At 47.9% G+C, this 19,052-nt stretch overlaps 1 protein-coding gene across 3 annotated transcripts in view; it reads left to right on the forward strand.

Moving 5' to 3' along the window:
• SSH1 (slingshot protein phosphatase 1) overlaps window positions 1-19,052 on the forward strand; it is a 62,090-nt gene that overhangs the window by 5,031 nt on the left and 38,007 nt on the right. For all 3 annotated transcript variants that reach the window (XM_025474305.3, XM_025474306.3, XM_025474307.3), the window contains exon 2: window positions 304-344. In XM_025474305.3, coding sequence (XP_025330090.3) covers window positions 304-344 — 41 coding nt within the window. The remainder of the gene's footprint in view (window positions 1-303; window positions 345-19,052) is intronic.

Consider the following 19,052-nt stretch of genomic DNA (forward strand, 5'->3'; position numbering starts at 1 on the left):
AAACAACCCGGGAAAGTTGAGAAGAGCCTGTTGAGGAGCAGTGCCAGATAGGAGTGTCCCATCAACAGGAATTAACGTACAACACTTTGGAAGGAATGTGGGCAAATGTTGGGAAACCTGAAAATTCCTCCATGGGAACTTCTTAGAGGGACAGCAGAACGGGGTTGCTGAGGAAAGGGTGCGACCGTGTTGACACAGCCAGGTTTCCTGGACATCTGTATCTTTTTCAGACATCAGAGTAGAAAATGTGAGACTTGTTGCTAGTGGCGTCTGTGGTGTGACATTCTCTTTCTTTCTCTGTAGTTGGAGGCTGGCAGCGATGAAGAGCGAAAGGTAAACCTCAGGTAAGCTGACTTCATTTTCCTTTCTAAGTCTTTCTTCCAGTCAGGTTGGAATATTCTTTTTCCCTTCCAGAAAGGAGAACCTTCACAAGAGAAGACACCAGCATTTTCAGTTTAGAACTTTATTTATTTATTTAAAAAGGTTTTATTCATTTATTCATGAGAGACAGAGAGGGAGCGGGGCAGAGACACAGGCAGAGGGAGAAGCAGGCGCCCTGTGGGGAGCCCAATGCGGGACTCCTCGATCTGGATCCCAGGATCACACTTAATCGCCAAGCCACCCAGGCGTCCCTCAGTTTAGAGCTTTCAAAGTTATACTGAGAGCATGTACTACAAAGGTAGTGCTTTAAACATTTGTGACTGTATTTAAGTATAAATAGCTTTCATAGCGTTGTATTACAACAGCTTGAAAAGGAACATCATTGCCAGAATTCCACCACCCTTCTTGCTGTACCATTTTGAGCATCTTTTAGATACTTCCAGATTTTACTTCTGCTTAAAAAAAAAAAAAAAAAAAAAAACTCTTTGTAATATGCTGCTGCTTCTCCATCCTGCTTTTGGTAAGATGTTCCTTCTGGGGTAAGCACATTGCTGATTTGAAACAGACAGCCCACCTCCAAAGTTTAATTCAAGGTGCATTTTTTTGTGCTTGTGAGAAATCTTTCTGTAGGCTCTTTTAAAAAAAAATCCTCAGGCTGTAGTTCTCAGCTGCTGGTAGACCCCAAAGGCGTTTTTATTTTTTCCTGCCAAAAATAAAGGCCTTCTTTTGGGTATTTTGTTTACAAAAGATTTAGCACTCCCATTATATAAGGTATTCTTATTATATAACATATTCTACACTAAGGCTCCAGTCTCAGGCTCTTAGAGTCTAAAAAAGTAAATAGAGTTTCAAGGATATTGTTCTTTGAGGAAAAAAGAGTTTCATCTGGTGAGGAGGGGGAAAACCAATTGGGAAAAGGAATGTGTGTTCAGAAACTGGGGTCCAGGTCCCCAGCCTGGGTGGCTTAGTGGTTGAGCATCTGCTTTTAGCTGGGGCATGATCCCGGGGCCAGGGATTGTGTCCCACATCGGGCTCCCTGTAGGGAGCCTGCTTCTCCCTCTATGTCTCTGCCTCTCTCACTGTGTCTCTCATACATACATACATACATACATACATACATAAAATAAAATCTTAAAAAGAAAAAAAAGGAAACGGGGTCCACCATTCATTACCAAGAGCAGGATGTTCTTCGGGTTAAACTCACATGTCTCTGAAGGTCCTGTGCCTTTGAGTGAAAGGAGGGAGAACGCTCACTTTTATTGTGGCATATGTTGTGTCTAAAGAGTATATGTGAAAGGAAATAACAGCCTGCAGACATCAGAGAGATCTTATTTCGATGGCTGGGGTGTTGGTTGTTCGGGGTCTAGGTCAGGTCTCAAAGACCTAGACCCCGAACTCCCAAGTGGGGGCAGTGATGGGCCGTGTTGTAGATTAGACTCTTTTGTGCTTGGCTCTCTGGGTGGAGGCAGAAAGGAGAAGTGGAAGTCTGTTTTGTGGAGGTTATTTGGGGGAGGAAGTGCTGGAAGAAGGGCTTGCTGACTGCTGTGGTGGCCATGTTAGGGACTATGTCCGTAGATGTATCTCCTGCCCCAAGCCTCCTGCCAGTGCTCACCTGGAGTGGGAGTTTCTTCTATCCCTGAGCCCTCCCCTTTCAAGGCTCTTGCCCAGGAGATAGTATTCAGCTCTCTCACATTGTCTTTGGGGCAAATAACTTTTTTTTTTTTTTTTTTCAAATTGCCCTTAGTTAACTGACAGCATACTGTTTTGAGTTGTTTCAATTTTTTTAAAAAAGATTTTATTTATTTATTCATGAGAGACCCACAGAGAGAGGCAGAAGAAGCAGCAGGCTCCCTGCTAGGAGCCTGATGCAGCATAGCACTTGATCCCAGGACCCCAGGATCACGACCTGAGCCGAAGGCAGACACTCAACCACTGAGCCACCCGGGTGTCCCAAATTATTTCAATTAATAACTCAAAATAGCAGTGATGTGAAAACGTGTGTGCCCTTGCGGCTAAGAAAAGGCCCCTTTCTCTGCATGATTTGGAGCTGGAGAGGACTTCACAAAGGGAACGGAAGTCAGCTCTGTATATTGCCATATTTAATCCTCTCAACAGCACTAGGAGGGAGTTTTTCCCAGCTTACAGCGGAGGGACCTGACACCCAATGTTGCACATGGCAGGTACTAAATTTCAAGCTAGGCTTCTGCTCCAACACCTGAGTTTGCCATGGGATTTTACCCCCCTCCCAACCCCACCCCCTGCCAGCCTTACTGAAGACCAGTGCAGTGGTTCAGTGGAATCCGCTGTCCCAGTGTCCAGGTGAGGGAACTTGCCTGAGTTACTAGGTGGTCGGAGGGAGTGCTGGGGCCTGGATCAAGTACCCCCCGCTAACTTGGGATGGTCCCCCCCTCCCCCATGTGTGCTGACCACAGGACTCCCTTGTTACCACCTCCTGCAGGCCTCCCATGCCCTTGTGAGCCCTGGGAGACCCTGGGCTCTGAGCTCGTCCTACTTGGTTCCCTTCTCAGTCCCTTTTCCCCCACCTTGACATTTACTCCCCATTTGTAGGCAAGATGATACCATCTGGCTTTCTAACCCTTGTAGCCACACTGGAGAAATTCTGGTGTTCTGGTTAAACTTTGATTGAAACTCATTCACATCTGTGTGTTCATTTGTGTTTGCAAGCCTCAGCTGTCCAGGCTTCTAGAAGAAGAAATAATGGAATAGTCCATTGCATTTCCTTGCCTGGGAGAAAGGGGGTTTCTCTGTGCTTCTCATTGGTTCTGAAGAGTTGCCGGCAGGCAGAAAATCTGGGGCTAACAGGATATTCCTCTCTTCTCTCCCTTCTGTCTCTACCCTTAATTGAAACTTTTCATATTTTGGCTCATCCAAGGAGTTCTCATCGACTCAGCAGTAGCCAGGAAATGGCCGAGTCACATGGGTGGATCTTCTGTGTCTCAGTTGCTCTTCTTTCCCACCTCCCCCTGGTGGCACCATTGCTCAGGTCCCCATACCTCCTGTGTTCTGTGTCAGGCCGTCATCCCATCCACCCCTGCTTCCTGGCCAGGTTTTCTTCCCCGCAGTCAGATGGATGCAGTCTTGAAGCACCCCTGTGCTTCTTGCTGTGGTTCCATCTTTCCTGCTTTCTACCTTGCCCCCTGTTGCTGCCCTCCCCCCAGCTCTTGCACATGCTGTGTTCTAATCCCACTTCTGGGCCATGCTCTTTCTTGAAGCCAGGTTCATTTTCCATTGGCCCCGGTGCTCACAGCCAGCACAGCAGTCCACCCCCAGCATTTGTGACTTCCCTCTGTCTGGAGAGTAGCTCTTAGATCATCTTTGTGGGCCAGGTTCCACACCTGCCTTGCATGGCACCTACATGTGCTCTCAGCCCTCACATTGGTGGTGCTTCCCTTGGGGTCTGGGCCTTAGTTCTCTGTCTGTGCATGACATTTCAACACTTTCAGTATGGTGACTTTGTTCTGGCCCTGCAGTCAGTTGCATATCCATATGGGAAAGAGTGAGGTGCCGAGGAGACAGCGTGGGATTTGGGGCCAGGCAGACATAGGTTCAAGATCTGGCTCCTCCCCTAGCGGCTGACCTCTGTGACTTACTGCCCTTCTGAAGGTCTTTTTCATTCCATTGGCAAAATGGATACGACTAGGACCATTTAGGGCCGCAGAGTAGCTGGGCCGGAGCTCCTCACACAGAGCCAGGCTTACAAAAGACCAGAAGAACCATCGCCGACGTCTGGTCGTCATAAGATGACCGCGTTAGTGTTAGTCCATAGCCCAGACTTACAGACCTTGACTTCCTGTGGGTGTGGTGTCTGCTGTGTCCTGCTGGGCCCCTGTGTGACCTGCAGCAGCCCTGGTCCTTGTACCAGCAGCATCCTTGTAAGATGCAAGTAGGAAGGCACTGTCTGCGAATCAGGGTTATAATGCAGACAGTTTCTCTGAGGGCCTTCCAGGAAACACCTCAGGAGCAGATCACCTCGTGACCAGAACGAAGCTGACTGATGGAGAGCAACAGAGACCTAGTTCCCTGTGTCCTTTCCCCTGCCCTCCGTATGCACAGACTGTCGCCGGTCTCCAGCAGTACCCTTCTGGAAGCTGTGCCGTTCAGACTGTGGGAATTGGTGAGCAGATGGCTTTGCTGGCAGCAGCTCCTGGCTCCCTTGCCATCCTGGGAGCTGCCCCAGGCTGGCATGAGACGTAAGTGCTTGTGTGCCAGGCAGGGCCCTGGGGAGTGAATATGGTTGTGTGGTTTCCAGAGGGTGGATCAGGAGTGAATGTTTTTTGTTGTTGTTGTTTCCATCTAGAGTTTCCAAGTCAAGCGTATGAAAATGTTCATTAGAGTTCTTTTAATTTTTTTTCTTGCCTACCCAAGCAAACATTCGGGCCAAGGCGGCAGGACTTTGTCTTCTCTGTTTTATCTGGTGTCCGGGGGTAAACTGTAAACTCCCTGCGCCTCTGCCTTTCCCTCCATGCTCCCTTCCCCTTTGGATCTTGACCTTGAATTCTCCCTGGAGGACCTACTTTCCTTATAACTGCCTGAAATGTGGTTGTGCCTTACGTCCCTCCCCCACAGCATTGGGGTGGGGTGGACGTGGGTGTGTACTTGCTCTGTAGACCCTGCTTCCCCTGCTCCATTCAGCACCCCATCTGTTATGCCTGTCCACTCTTGGGGTTCCTCTCTGCCTTTCTCAACCAATGGTTTCTTAGTCTGGAGTTTTTAGCTCTGGTGATAATCTGTCCAGGTAAGTCCTGCCAGGGGGCATCAAGCATCCCTTGCATCCCAGCTATGTACCAGATCACTGTATTGGTTAGCAATTGCTGTTTGGGGTAACAAGTTACCCTAAACCTAGCAGTCCAAAACAATTTCTGGTTATCATCTCACAGTTGCCAGGGTCAGGAATCTGGACATGGTTTAGCTGGGTCCTCTGATTGGGGTCTCACATGGGTGTAGTCAAGGTGTTGGCCACGGCTAGGGTCTTATCTGAGCTTCTGGTTCTCATCCAGGCTTAGGTCATTCTTGGCTGAATTCCTTTTCTCGCAGCTTTGGAGGTCATTGTGGGTTGCTTCTTCAAGGCCAGCAGGAGGATCTGCTGCTGTGGAATCTTGTAATGGAATGCAATCACAGGAGTGACCGTCCTGTCCCCTTTACCGTACAGTGTAATCTGAAGGGAGCAACTGTCCTGTCCTATTCCCTGGTCTCACCACACTCAGGATAAGGGCTCACCCAGGGTACCTGCAACCGGGACAGGGATCTTGGGCCATCTCAGAATTCGGCCCAGTTGCCTCAACCTGTGGGAGTTCTTGAGATGCCCCAGCCTGTGGGTACATTACATAAAGGTGATGTCAACTGGAAGATGTTTGGTCCTCAAGGGAAGAGGACTGGAGTACCAGTGATCCCTCAGGGTTTGACCATCACACCAGTGAATGCCACATTCTTTCTGCTCAGCGCCCACACACTTTTTCTCACTTTCAGGTTTGGCATCTCTTGGATTCACCCCCACTTTGAATATTTTGTCCTCTGAAATACCACCTGCACTGATCCAAGTATCTAAATGTCCCCCACTAGCAGAGCTAGCTGCATAATTTGTGGGGCCCGTATAGAATGAAAATTATGGAGGCCTTTGTTAAAAAATGGTTAGGAATTTCAAGATGGTACAAGCAGAGCTAACTAAGCATGAGCCCCGGTCCTTCTTGGCCTCAACCCTCACAGCACCTGGCACACACTGGATGGGCCATCGACTTTTCTGTGTTCTTTTTCACGTGGAAGAACTCAAAAGTGCTTTTGGATGACATACAGAATGCTAAGGACAGAGAACCTTCCTTCCACTTCCCCCGGCAGTTTGGCAACAGGCGCACAGAAGTTGCAGTACCCCCTGTCCTTACCTGTCTGTGTATGAGCCATTTATTCAACAGATACTTACTGGGCACCTACTATGCACCAGCCATTGTTCTAGGGGCTGGGAATCTAGCGGCAAACAAGGCAGATCTCTGCCCACATGGCTGACATGCTGTGGGGGAGACAAGGCAGTAAGGGAGATGAACAAATATGTTAATAGCGTCTTAGTAAGTGCTAGGGGGAGAAAGTAAAATGGAGATGGAAAATCTGGAAGGGAACCTACAAACACACTCTGTTCTGTGAGTCGCCAAACGTGAGTCATTTCATTTAACCCACGCAGGCATCCTGTAAGGAAGGCAACATCTTGATTCCCCTCCTCTGGATTAGAAGAGTGAGCTTTGGAGACGTTACCTGGCCTGATTTCATGCAGTACAAAGTGGTAGAGGCTCAAGGTCCTATGAGCAAGGTTCCAAACCAGGTGCCTGCACACGGTAAACAGGAGCTGATACTGTCATCCCCCCAGGTGCTTGCCCAGTGACTACTGGGGAAAGGGGATATACTACCATTCTCTCTCTTAGTGGGGTTTGGGGTAGGGGGGGTGTCCTGCAACTTGCTAATAAGCACACAGCTTACGGTGGGACCGCTAGGGTCCAAGCAGCAAGAATGGGTGTACTCCTTCCTCTCTGGCTCCTGGTGAGAGCTCTGAGCCATGGGCAGAAGGGCTAGTAGAAACGGCTCTTGAATTTGGGGGGTGAGGACAGGTTTTGAAGGCAGAGACACGGAGCCACCCAGGCGTCCCTCTTTTTTTTTTTTTTTTAAGATTTGTTCCATTCAGTTTAACTCAGGTGTTCTTTTTTTTTTTTTTTTTTTTTTTTAATTATTTATGATAGTCACAGAGAGAGAGAGAGGCAGAGACACAGACAGAGGGAGAAGCAGGCTCCATGCACCAGGAGCCCGACGTGGGATTCGATCCCGGGTCTCTAGGATCGCGCCCTGGGCCAAAGGCAGGCGCTAAACCGCTGCGCCACCCAGGGATCCCTAACTCAGGTGTTCTTCATGGTGTGTTGGGACATTTGATTTTCAAATCAGAATTTTCCTTTGAGGGACACCTGGGTGGCTCAGCGGTTGAGTGTCAGCCTTCGGCTCAGGGTGTGATCCTGGGATCCAGGATCGAGTTCCACATCGAGCTGCCTGCATGGAGCCTGCTTCTCCCTCTGCCTGTGTCTCTGCCTCTCTCTCTCTGTGTGTCTCTCATGAATAAATAAATTTTTAAAAGAAAAAGAATTTTTCTTTGGGACATGTTAAATTTATTGTTAGAAAAACTCCTCCTTGAGTGAGGACAAATAAGGACAGAGGGAAAGTTAATTTGATTCTGTTGGAACTTAATTAAACTTATTATTAAGGTTAACTTGAATTTTGCTCAGAGTCTAGTAGGTTCATTAAGCTTTCAAAATACAGTACTTAGGCTTCAGAAGAATGCCATGGGGCCCTGGTCTCCTCATGCACTGAGTGCATCAGGAGAGCATGTGTACACACCGGGAATGCTTGAGCCAGCCAGTCTTGCTTTATGGTTGACACTGGTACCAGCAGTCACCCTTGTGGTAAGTGGAACAAAGCTGTGAGAAAGAGTCAGAAAAGCTAGGTTCTGTCCTGAGAGGTATCATTTGTTGTGCAACCTTAGACAGGTTACTAGACATTTCTGGGCCTCCACTTACTCCTTTGTCAAGTGGAGATAAGATGAGATGGTGGCTCCCAAATCTGAAAATGAGAGTCCTCAGACCCATCCATCTTGTACTATGTTACAGTGTACTTCTTTTCCTTCCCTGTCGATTTTAACAGATTGCCCAGTCTTTCTCTTTTATTTCAACACTGAGGTCAAGGTCATATATTTGTAGGGTATCTAGTCAGGTCAGGGTTATGGTCTGACCCTGATATGGAGAACAATGGTGTGGCCTCTGGGAGGAAGTGGACCCTTTGCTCAGACTCATCTACTTCTCAGCAGAGCCCTAGGCCAGCCACGCTTCGCTGTCAGAAGCCGGCTAGAAAGAAAAGACTCCAGCCTTGGAACTTGCCTTTGGCGCACATTGTACTGTGGTCAGACCTCTGGATTTGGACAGCTTATTAGAAAATTCCTAAGACTAGGAGAATATCCAAAACAAGTCGTTCTGCTTCAAGGAAGACTGCAATAAGAAAACAGGATTAATCAAAAGAGGATTAATCAGAGTCAGGAGGAGCCATTTTCAAGGCAAGCAAGTGATTGGGTTGGGTTGGGGCATGATTGTGAGTCCCACTGTGGGGTGGGGTCAGTACCATGACAAATCTCATGCGGGAGGTAGTGCACCATTGGGGAAGCCAGCTGGCCCGCCCACTGCACCCCCAGAATCGGAGGAAGATGGCAGGCTGTCATGTAAATCACAGAGGGCTAACACGCAGGCCTGTGCCCAGCTGGATCAGGGCCTCCAGGTCAGGGTACGGCCCTTGGCACCTGGCTGCCTGTGTGACTATGGTCTGGGGACAGCCACCTGCCCTCCCCGAAACTAAGGAAAAGTCTTTCTCACTCTTAGGGACCTTAGGGAGAGTCTTAACTGCATGTGCAGAGTCCTTGCTGATACTGCTAGACACATGGTAGCTGTTTGTTTGGGGTTTTTTTAGCTGTTATTTTCATTGATGGTAGTGAGTGCCAGTTCCTGCAGCTGCCTGTCCTGACCTTCCCCTCCAGAGATTCCCAGTTCCACCACAAAAGACCAAAAGGTCAACCAAGTGGAATTCGAGAGGAGAAACCACCAATGTGTGACCTCTTTCCCTCCCAAGTTCTACTGAACCTTGTACCAGACCTTTATCTGGGGAGCATCATATCTTGTGATTGTATCTTGTGTGCCTTTATTTTTACAGATTTGTTTTTTTTTTTTTTTTTTTTACAGATTTGGTTTTTAATGGCTACTTTGAAGTTATTTTTAAGAAGATTTTACTTCAAAGAAGCAGTTCTATGTTAGAGAATGTCTGATGCTTTCGCTGCTGGAGGCCACCCTGCCCTGGCAGGAGTTAACTCACAGTCAGGTCTTGGCAGGTGTTTGGCAAGAGTTCTTGAGGTGTGTTTCCCCAAATCTGGGCCTAGCCGAAATTCCCACAAGGTGGGATGTGGTTTGGAGAGGGCCAGGCCAGCTGCCCCCTCTGGATATCACTTGTCATTTCCCATATGTTCAAGCCCATCTGTCCTGTGCCTGGTCTGTTGCAGGTGGAAGTTTGGGAGTGGCTCTTTAGGTTGGGGTTGAGGCATTGAACCATGAAGCAGGAGGGCTCCCTAAGGAGCCGGCTCTAGGCCTCCGGCACCCCTGTGCCAATCCCATCTTGTAGGGTGGGAGGGAGAAGTGTCTCTTGTGAGGCAGCCTGGTAATGGAGGCAGCTTTTTTTATTTTATTTTATTTTTATTTTATTTTTTTAAGATTTTATTTATTCATGAGAGACACAGAGAGAGAGAGAGAGAGAGAGGCAGAGACACAGGCAGAGGGAGAAGCAGGCTCCATGCAGGGAGCCCAACGTGGAACTCAATCCTGGGTCTCCAGGATCAGGCCCTGGGCTGAAGGTGGCACTAAACCGCTGAGCTACCCGGGCTGCCCTGGAGGCAGCTTTTGAATTATTTGCTTTATTTATCAATTCAACCAACATATAGATATTTAGTGTGTATATATTGGGTTCTGTGATGAAGGCTGGATGTTCTTTGTTAAATAAAAAAAAAAAAGTCCTCACCCACCATAAGCAATGTGCGTATGCTGTGTCTGCCATAGTTTTGTCCAAAGGGGATTTGAAGCACCTTATAAAATTCTTAGAAAACAAATATAATTTAAAATTAATGAGAAAAGTGGGACATAGGGAAAGTAGAGGAAAATAAGATGAAGCCAGGAAAGTAGAGGAAAATAAGATGAAGCTGTGCAATGCACAGCATATCCTTGGTACAGTTAGCAGACCGTGGCACCAGATGTGAGTTTGAGCTTCCTAGTAGTCAAAACAAAGAGAGAAACAAGATCAGCTGTGTGATTCCTGCTATTCCTTAAAATACTACCAAGTCAGTTCCTCTGAAGAACTCTTCCTAATGGACACTTCTGGGTGTTCATAAGAAGACCTAATGTGGTTGGGTGGATAAGCAGGTTGTCTTGGATTTAGCCCTGAGGCCTACAGAGGGAGCTGATGTTACGGGCCCGGCCCACCAATTAACCTGGGTATTTGTGGTCTGGAGAGGTGAGGTCAGCGGCAATACTCAGTGCCAAAGCTGCTGGCCGCCCCAAACATTGAAAACAGGATGCTGAGTCACATCCTGCAGGCCTGTAGCATCCTGACTTCATGTGCCCTTCACAATGGGAGGCTCGCATGGGCAGGTTGGCCTCCTGCTGCTGTTTCAGAAGTATGGTCTCAAGCAGGAAAATGCTAAAATTAGGTTTTACATGGGTCAGGGCTGTGTGTGCACGAAGCCCTCAAACTCTGGAGTACACAGAGACCAGGAGGAGCCAGCAGAGCAGTTTCCCATCATTCGCTACTGCCTCATGCACAAAGCAAGGCTATCTCCATCCCGGGAAATGCAGAGAGGGAAAAGCATTCTAAGACTGGTAGAGATCTCCACTGGTGAGGGTAAAAAAGTCTCCAAAAGATTGAAGAGGAAAGCTGTGAAGTATGCCAGTGGCAATGACTGATAAAGTAGTCTGAAAAGTTTTTATCATCTGCTAATAAAAGTTACAAGTAGTGTTTTCCCAAAATCCAACCAACTGGACATTGTCCCCAAAATTTTTTAGATTTTGAAACAATATAAAACTTACAGGAAAGTTTGTAAAATGTAGAGCAAAGACAGCACAAAACTTTTTTCTGAACCATTTGAGAGTCAAGTTGCCGGCCTGATGCCTGTCGTCACCCTTTTGCATACAGGCAAAGACCTACAAAGCAGACCATTGGCCCTTGACCCTGACTCATTACCACCATCCCACCCTCAAGGTCTGCCATTTGACTCAATAACCTCCTTTGTAATAGAAGGGTCCAGTTCAGGATTGCATGTTGCTTGTAGGTGTCCTGTATGTCCTTCATTCTAGCGCATTTCCCCCATCTTTCTTCAAGTCTAATGAACGGGATACTTATGCAGGGGATAGGCCTATCATTTTGTAGAATGTCTCTCAGTTTAGCTTTGCGTGGTATTCTCTGGAGATTAGATTTGGGTGGTGTATCTTTGGCAAGAATAGCACAGAAGCAATACTGTGTATTTCTTGAGTCTCACTGGGTGGCACATGATTTCATTTTGTCCAGTTTCTGGTGACGTTCACTCTGGCATCATGGTGAGTTTTGTGTGGCTTCTTTACTATATGATTATTCTTTTCCACTTTATCATTCAGAGGTATTTCTTGAGGGCGATACTTAGAAATGATGTTAGTCCCATCCCCCACGTTTATTTATATCTGCAGAGACTCATGTTTGTCTGTTTTACTCCATGGTTTATAATCCATTGGTTGTATCATTGACTTCAAAGTCTCTGACTTGGTCACTAGGGTCACATTTAAGCTGGCTTCTGTGACCCCTGACATGTCCCTGCCATCCTTCAGCACAGCCTTGCTTTCAGACACCAGATGTTCCAGACCTCAGCTCGTACTTTCTGTGCCCCATGCCTGGAATCAGTCTTTTGTTCAAGGGGCCCTGATTCTGTATAGTGGAGAATGGAATTTAGAAGGTGTGCTTATTACTGTGGGAGTGTTCCCCCACTCCGGCCCTCTTAGTGGGCAGAATTAGGAAATATATGTATATATGTGCACATGTGCACACACACAGCTGCATCTCTAGTTTCTAAATAATTTTGGGAACCATGGGTTTGGACTGCTACGTTCCTCTGATCCAACATCTCATGGTTCCTTCTCATTTTCTCTCCCTATATATTTGTAGCTCCCTTCTCTGACCATCAGAAACGTATTTCCAAATTGTCCCTAATACATTTGCTCGTTTGACGGGTCTCCCTGGCTCTAACCAGCTTCCCGTCTCTGCAACCACCTCTCCTCTGCTTAGATATCATTCCAGCTCTTCTCACCACACCCCTCCCGACTCAGATGCCTGCCTGGCTCTATCCTCCAAATGGTTTTGAGTCTGAATTACTGGAGAAGAGAAGTCAGCATTTTTAATGATGCTTTTCTGAGGTCCAGTACGTCAGAGTCCTACTCTTGCACTTTGGGCCATGTGAACATGAGTAAGCAACTCAACGTCTCTGAGGCTCTGTTTCCCTCAGAGATAGACACCAAGAACTAGGTTCTTAATACATATAAATTGCTTAACATGACAGTCAGCGAAGATGTTCACTGTTAGCATTACACTCATTGAGTGCACACTGCCTTTTGGGCCCTTGGAAATCCCCAGATGGAGAAGTCCTCATCCTAGTTGTCAAGACACTCATGGTGAGGTGGAGAACTCAGTTGTGTTGTTCAATGCCCTTGGTTGCCCAGAGGACCTGACCACCAGGTGACTGTATCTCTACTTAGAGCCTTTACGTGGTGAGTCTTAGGTGGCTAGTGCATCCTGTGGGTGGTGAGCACTCTGAGCCCCGGGTGCTCAGAGATTACCAAGGAGAGTTAGTCATGTGGTGCTTTGAGACTGAAAAGGAAGCCAGCTCGGTGAGTTTGTTTGTGAGTATTTACTTAGAATCTACTGTATGTCAGGTGAGGAAGGAGCTTTAGAAAATTACATGTGTTCTGGCCCTGTAGTCCCACTGTGAAGTTCAGATACACTGACGTGAGGATAACTGCACCATAAGTTAGTAGTAAGTATGTCTGGAAACATAGGTAGGGAACCAGGGGCCTCAGGTTCCTGTCACTTCTTAGGTATATGACCTTGGACAATTGACTTAAGCTCTAAGCCCCAGCTTCCTTACCTGCAAGAAGAGAGAAGGTGCTATCAGATGTTAAAAAGGAAGAGCCACAGCTGGCAGCTGGGGAGGCAAGGGAGGGCTTCCCAGAGAAGGTGTGAACGCTGGCAGGTGGGCACGAGGTGGGGAGGCAGACAGGAGAGAAAGAAAGCAGTGAGCTGAGGCCAGGGTAGAAGATTTGATGAAGACGACCGCACAGAGAGAAAGCAGAGAACGTGTGGAGTATGGGAGGAACCGTGTACAAGCTAGTACGAGGAAGGTTTTTATTATAAATCACTTTTTCTGATTTTTTTATGAGTGCCTTGAGGTCAGAGAGCGTCAGCTGAATGAAACTGAGGTTAGCAACATATAATGGCTGACCGTAGCTACCAGAGAAAGCTAGCAGAAGCAGGTTGGACTCTACACATAATGTGTCGTTGAAAGTTCTGGAGCTGGGAATGGCCTCACAGGAGCTGTGGTTAGGACCTGTACGGTGGATTAGAGGCCAGAGGTCCCTGCCCTGACTCTCAGCAGGCGGAGAGCTCTTGAACCTCTGCCGTCTCCACTAGAGCTGCTTGCCGCTTGCAGCTCATTAAACTTGAATTGCATTAGAAGAATAAAATGACAAATTCAGTTAATCAGTCACACTCACCACACTGTAAGCGTTCAGGAGGCGCCTGTGGCTGGTGGCTCCTCTCTGGGACAGTGCAGGTAGAGAGTGTGTCCCACTCCATTGCAGGGACGTTCTGAGAACCCAGCATAGAGCCAGGCGTGCAGCAGGGGCCCAGGGGTGAGGTGGGTGTTTTGTGGCTCCCCGGGACAAGCAGGGCCCGAGCTAGAGTGATGACTGAGGGACCGGAGAGGAAGTTTAGGGACCGCTGGTAAGTTTAGGACTCAGCACCCAGTGAATGTGGGATGGGGCTGCATACCAAAAAGAATGGGCGAAGGACCTGGGACCATTGAGATTATCTGTCCTTGGAATTTTTGCGTTGTTTCAAAAACATTTCCTCCATGTGCCTGTTATTTCTGGCTGGCTATGTTGTCTTTGCTGCCACTGCATTTCCAGCACAATGCAGCCTTTGTGGCTTCTGCCCTCCTAAGGGGGCTTAGATCCTGGTATCCCAGATGTTCAGAGGATGATAGCACTAGTAGGAGCTTCTAAGGGCAAGGGGGCCTGAGGGCTCTTGGGCGGGGCAAGGATGTGGGGCATGAAGGAAGCATCTGAAGGTTTGGAGAGCCAACTCCAGGCACATCATTTGCAGTCTTTCGTACACAGGGCAGGGGCAAAATCCTGCTTCTGCGAACTTTCTGGCATATTCCTGGTAGGAGCTGCTTGCTCCTACCCGTTGATATGAAGGAGAGCTGTGTAGCTGGCTTCGGAGAATGTCTCTTACAGTTTGAAATACTTATGGACATTCCTTCTCTGTGAGAAAAGCCTACGCCTTCTAGCCAAACAATACATGCCCCAGCAGCAGAGACATTTGTACCGAGCCCTGCCAGCATTTCTTGCCTGTGACCCCGTTCCCTAAGTAGAATGCCCTGCAGAGCTGGAATTTCCCTGTCCTCAGCATTATGAGTGTAGGAGAGCATTTGGAGAGCTCTGGCCGGTAGGTGTTCAGATGGGTTACTTGTTTCCCTGTGCTCTGAAGAATGGTATTTGGGACAGGGCCGTGCCAGGGGCACTGTGAGGCATAAGTGAAGAAGGACAGGGCCTTGGCATAACTCTGGGGTCTTGGTGACTTTTGAACATGAGTTCAAAAGGACTTGAGGGAGAGCAAATAGCAAGTCTTCCATCTTTCCGTCTTCATACTCTGCTTTGCTGGGAGTGGAGTCTGAATCCATGCAGACCCCCACCAATAGGGGTTTTGAGGCAGAGCTATATCCACCCAGCTTTGCCCACCGTTTCTGGTGCCACAGGTTAGGCCGTCATGCCCTCTGACCCGGGCATCCTGCAGCAGGGGTGCCAAACGTGGAGCTTCTCGGTCCAGTTCTGCCGCTTTGTAGACATGTGACCGTAGACAAGTCATCCCCCTTCTCCGTCTTGATTCCTTCAGGAGAAGAATGAAATTGTAAGAATTAAGTGAAAAAAAAAATGGAGGGGCAAGCTCTCTGAAAACTGTAGAGCACCATTCAGGTTAAAGGTATCATTAACATTTTATCTGTTTGTTTAAAACAACATTCATTGAGTACTATTGGCGTACTGAGCATTTGGGTGCTGAGAACTTATGTTGACGGGGTGATGGCTCAACTTTAGGCCCAAGGTTAGGTTCTTAACTTTGCATATTCTGAAACTTGAATGTTATTAGTATACTTAGGGATGGTCAAGTTCTGAGAAACCAACTTATGCTAACTAAACTCACACGGAACTGACTTGTAAACCAGAACAGACATTTATGAATTCACAGTGGGGCCTTTTACAACAGAGACCAAATCTTCTCTGTTCGTTATGGGGTATGTCTAACATAACTCCCTACTCTCCTGCTCCCCACTCCCCTCTTCTGCGTTCACTGATCCTTGCCCAGCTTGGTGTTGTTTTTTCCAGAGAGATCTTAGAAACCCAGGCTGTGCTGGGCGCCCATCCCGTGTATATGCATTTGTGCATATGTGCATGCGTGTGCAGCGCCCTATATAACCCTCTTCTGTGGAACCTGCTGCATCACATTACAGTTATTATCCTACATCTGTCTGACCCCCTGGAATGTTATGTCGCTCCAAGGCAGGAGCCATGTCTTTTATTTCCTCATTCCCAGGACTTAGCACTGACCAGCAAATATTTGTTCATCTAAATGGAATTATTATTTTTTTTTAAGATTTTACTTATTCATGAGAGACAGAGAGAGAGAGAGGCAGAGACACAGGCAGAGGGAGAAGCAGGCTCCATGCAGAGAGCCCGATATGGGACTAGATGGGGCTCCAGGATCATGCCCTGAGCCCAAGGCAGGTGCTAAACTGCTGAGCCACCCAGGGATCCCCCATCTAAATGGAATTAATGGAAACTCCCCTCACGAGCATTCATTGGCTTTTCTGTGGTGACAACTTTACATTCGTTGCTTCCCTCCCCCCGCCGAGTTGTCATCACATTTGCTAGACAAACCACAGTCCCCTCAGCCATCACTGTGCAGGGCTGAGTGAATCGAGAGTTGATTTCCCCATAGAAGTAGTTCAGTTCATTTCAGACAGTCCTGTCAGTTTGGGATTCTTTTCAGAGCCTAATGCTTCGGGCTCCAATTCTCTGATTTTGAATGAGATGGAGCATTAGAAATACTAAAATCATTTCATTTAGTAATTTTCTGTTTTCTCATCTGTAAGATGAGAATGATAACGTCTATTCACCTTACCTGGAAGAGTTTCATGAAGATCAAGTGCCTGACGTTAGCCAGAATGCTTTGTCCACAGCAGAGCCTGTCCCAGGGCTGATGTGTCAGTTTTGTTACTGTCATTTCGTATTATAATGTGGGGCTGCCTTTCAGTGGTCAGGACCCTGTGACTGAAGGGTTTGGTAGAAGATGGGCCCGTGCATTTATATGCTAACCTGTTTGGCTGCTTCAAGGAGCGTATTATTTTTTGACCCAGCAAGATCTTCCCTCATTGCACCGAATTGTGTCTACTCTCTTTCTGAGAGGGCCCTGCATTTTTATGGGTGTTATTTTTCACCAGCAGAAGACATTGATTGCATCCCTACTGTAACCATACTGTGTGACACCTATGTCAGAAGCCAGTTTTCTGTGTCTTCTGTTATGAAGTTCAGGGGTTCTAACTCTGCATCAGGAGCAAAGCTTCCAGAACTTCTTAAAAAGCAGATGCCTGGACTTACTTCAGACGTTTTGCATTAGAATCGGCCGAGGCTGGACCTGGGCATGACTGTTTTAGAAGTATTTTTGTTTGTTTGTTTGTTTTTTGTTTTAGAAGTATTATACGTTCTTCAGATGTATAGCCAGAGTTGGGAATCGGGCAGTAGTATATTATTCTGTGGTGTGTTTCTAAACCTCACATTTCTGTTTTTCAAGGAATTGTGTTTCTGAGTGACTTAGCACACACCCAAGCCACCCGAACATAGACCCATTCCTTAAAGCGGTTGATTATTTTTACCTTTATCGACACTTGGGCAGGCTTGGCTTCACATGGTACTCCTCTGCCTGCAGATATTTGGCTGTTGAAGATGAACAGAGCCCTGTAAGTGAATATCAGAACAAACGTGTGGTAGCACATAAATGAGAGCCCAGGAATAGGGATTCCCAGTCCACTGCATTTTATTTTCTTAAAGCCCAGTATGCCCCAGAACCACTAAAGGAGTTGGTTAAAAATAAGGTTGTCCCTAGAGACTGTGTTTCAGGAGTTTGACCGGCTTCCTTCATTTGTCATTTGGAAAAAATGAAACCTGGCCTACAGAGCTGTGGGAGCTGGACACCACGGTGTAGCTGCGTACCTGGCACAGTCTTCTTCTGCCGCATGGCAGGCACTCTGCGGATGACAGTGCTGTTGATAGGAAGCCTGCCCAGAAGCTTGACCAGCATGGCTGTGCTGCCCACAGAACTCCTCCTCCAGATTCCCATTTAGTACACAAGGACCAGATATCATGTCCCGCCCCATGGCTTGTGGTGGAGGCAGTGGGCAGGGTGATTGCGGTGGTGGTCCCCCTAGGCCTCCTGCTCGTCCCCAGGGCTGGTGGGAGAGCTCTGATGCCAAGTCTTCTCCTGGAGTCCTGTTTCCCTGAATCATGTCTGCTGTTCTTCCTTCGCACGATGCTTTCATCTACTGGGGAAAAAGGGCTGCGGACCCTATTCTGACTTCTCAGTGACATTTGCTTAGCGTAAGCAAAGCAGCCACCCTGCAGTTAGCCACGGGGGCAGGCAGGGACAGAGGTGACATCAGGGTAATGGCTCTGATTCTCATTCGGGACTCATAGGGACGATGGGCACTCTAGGGCTTACGAAGCTGGGTGTGGACCAGAGACATTTGGGTCTAGTCCCAACTTGTAAAGATTATTATTATGCTCCTGGGCAAGCTGTAGTTTCCTCCACTGCAGAATAATTGTAGTATGTGTCCCACTTAATCCTCTTGTGAGGATTAATTTATCCTTTAGAAGCTGGGAGAAGCTTCCAGATGAGGCCTCGCCAGGAGTCTGTGCAGTCTGTGAAGTGTTCCCTCCTTCACCAAGTGTTCCCAAACCCACCAGTTAGATGCTTTCCCCTTCCTTCTTCCGAACACCAGCAGGTCTCCTTTCTTTGGGTGCTTATTTCCATTCTGCCTTGCATGTGGCTATTTGTGGCTTTAATTTCTTTCATGGGCCAAAAGAAGCGCTGAAAACATAGTGCCCACTGGCTTCTGCTCTGCGGGTTTCAGGGTCTCGTGCCAAACTCTTGGGGACCGGGACCTGCTTTACCTTTGCAGCCAGCCCTGGCCGGCACCCCGAGCCTGTGGTTCTCAGAGTCCCTCCTGTGTGTGCACCCGCAGTTCCCTCTACCTGGATTCTCCCCCCACTTTGCCTCCTCAGGCAGGGATTAGCATGACTGACGAATTTTCAGGATGCAAAATGCTTTGACGACTTGGGCTAACTGTGGCAGCTGCCCACGGTCACCGTAGGGTGAACGGGTGGCGATTTGACAGAAATAGGAATCCTTCAGTCTGTCAATTTCAACCAGAATGGGGTCCTCACTGCTTTGGGACTTGTTCTTTGGTGGCCAGCTGTTTTCCCTCACAATTTTCTACACACCCTGGTGCTTGTTCCTAAGGCCTGCAAAAAGCCGTAGGAGTAAAGTGATTAGAGGAACTTCAGCTGTTTTGCTCCCTCTGAATGGCCCTCTTTCATCTGGATATGCAGGGACAAGGGCCTTTTTAAACCCAAATATCAGGGGAAGACAAGAGTCCCACAAGGGCCATTCGCTCTCTGGGTGGGAACATCATCCGGAGCTGAGGATTCCTGCCTGCCTGCCTGTCTGCCAGAGGACTCAGGCCCCTT

The sequence above is a fragment of the Canis lupus genome, chromosome 26 (genome assembly GCF_003254725.2).
Source record: "Canis lupus dingo isolate Sandy chromosome 26, ASM325472v2, whole genome shotgun sequence".
NCBI lineage: Eukaryota > Metazoa > Chordata > Mammalia > Carnivora > Canidae > Canis > Canis lupus.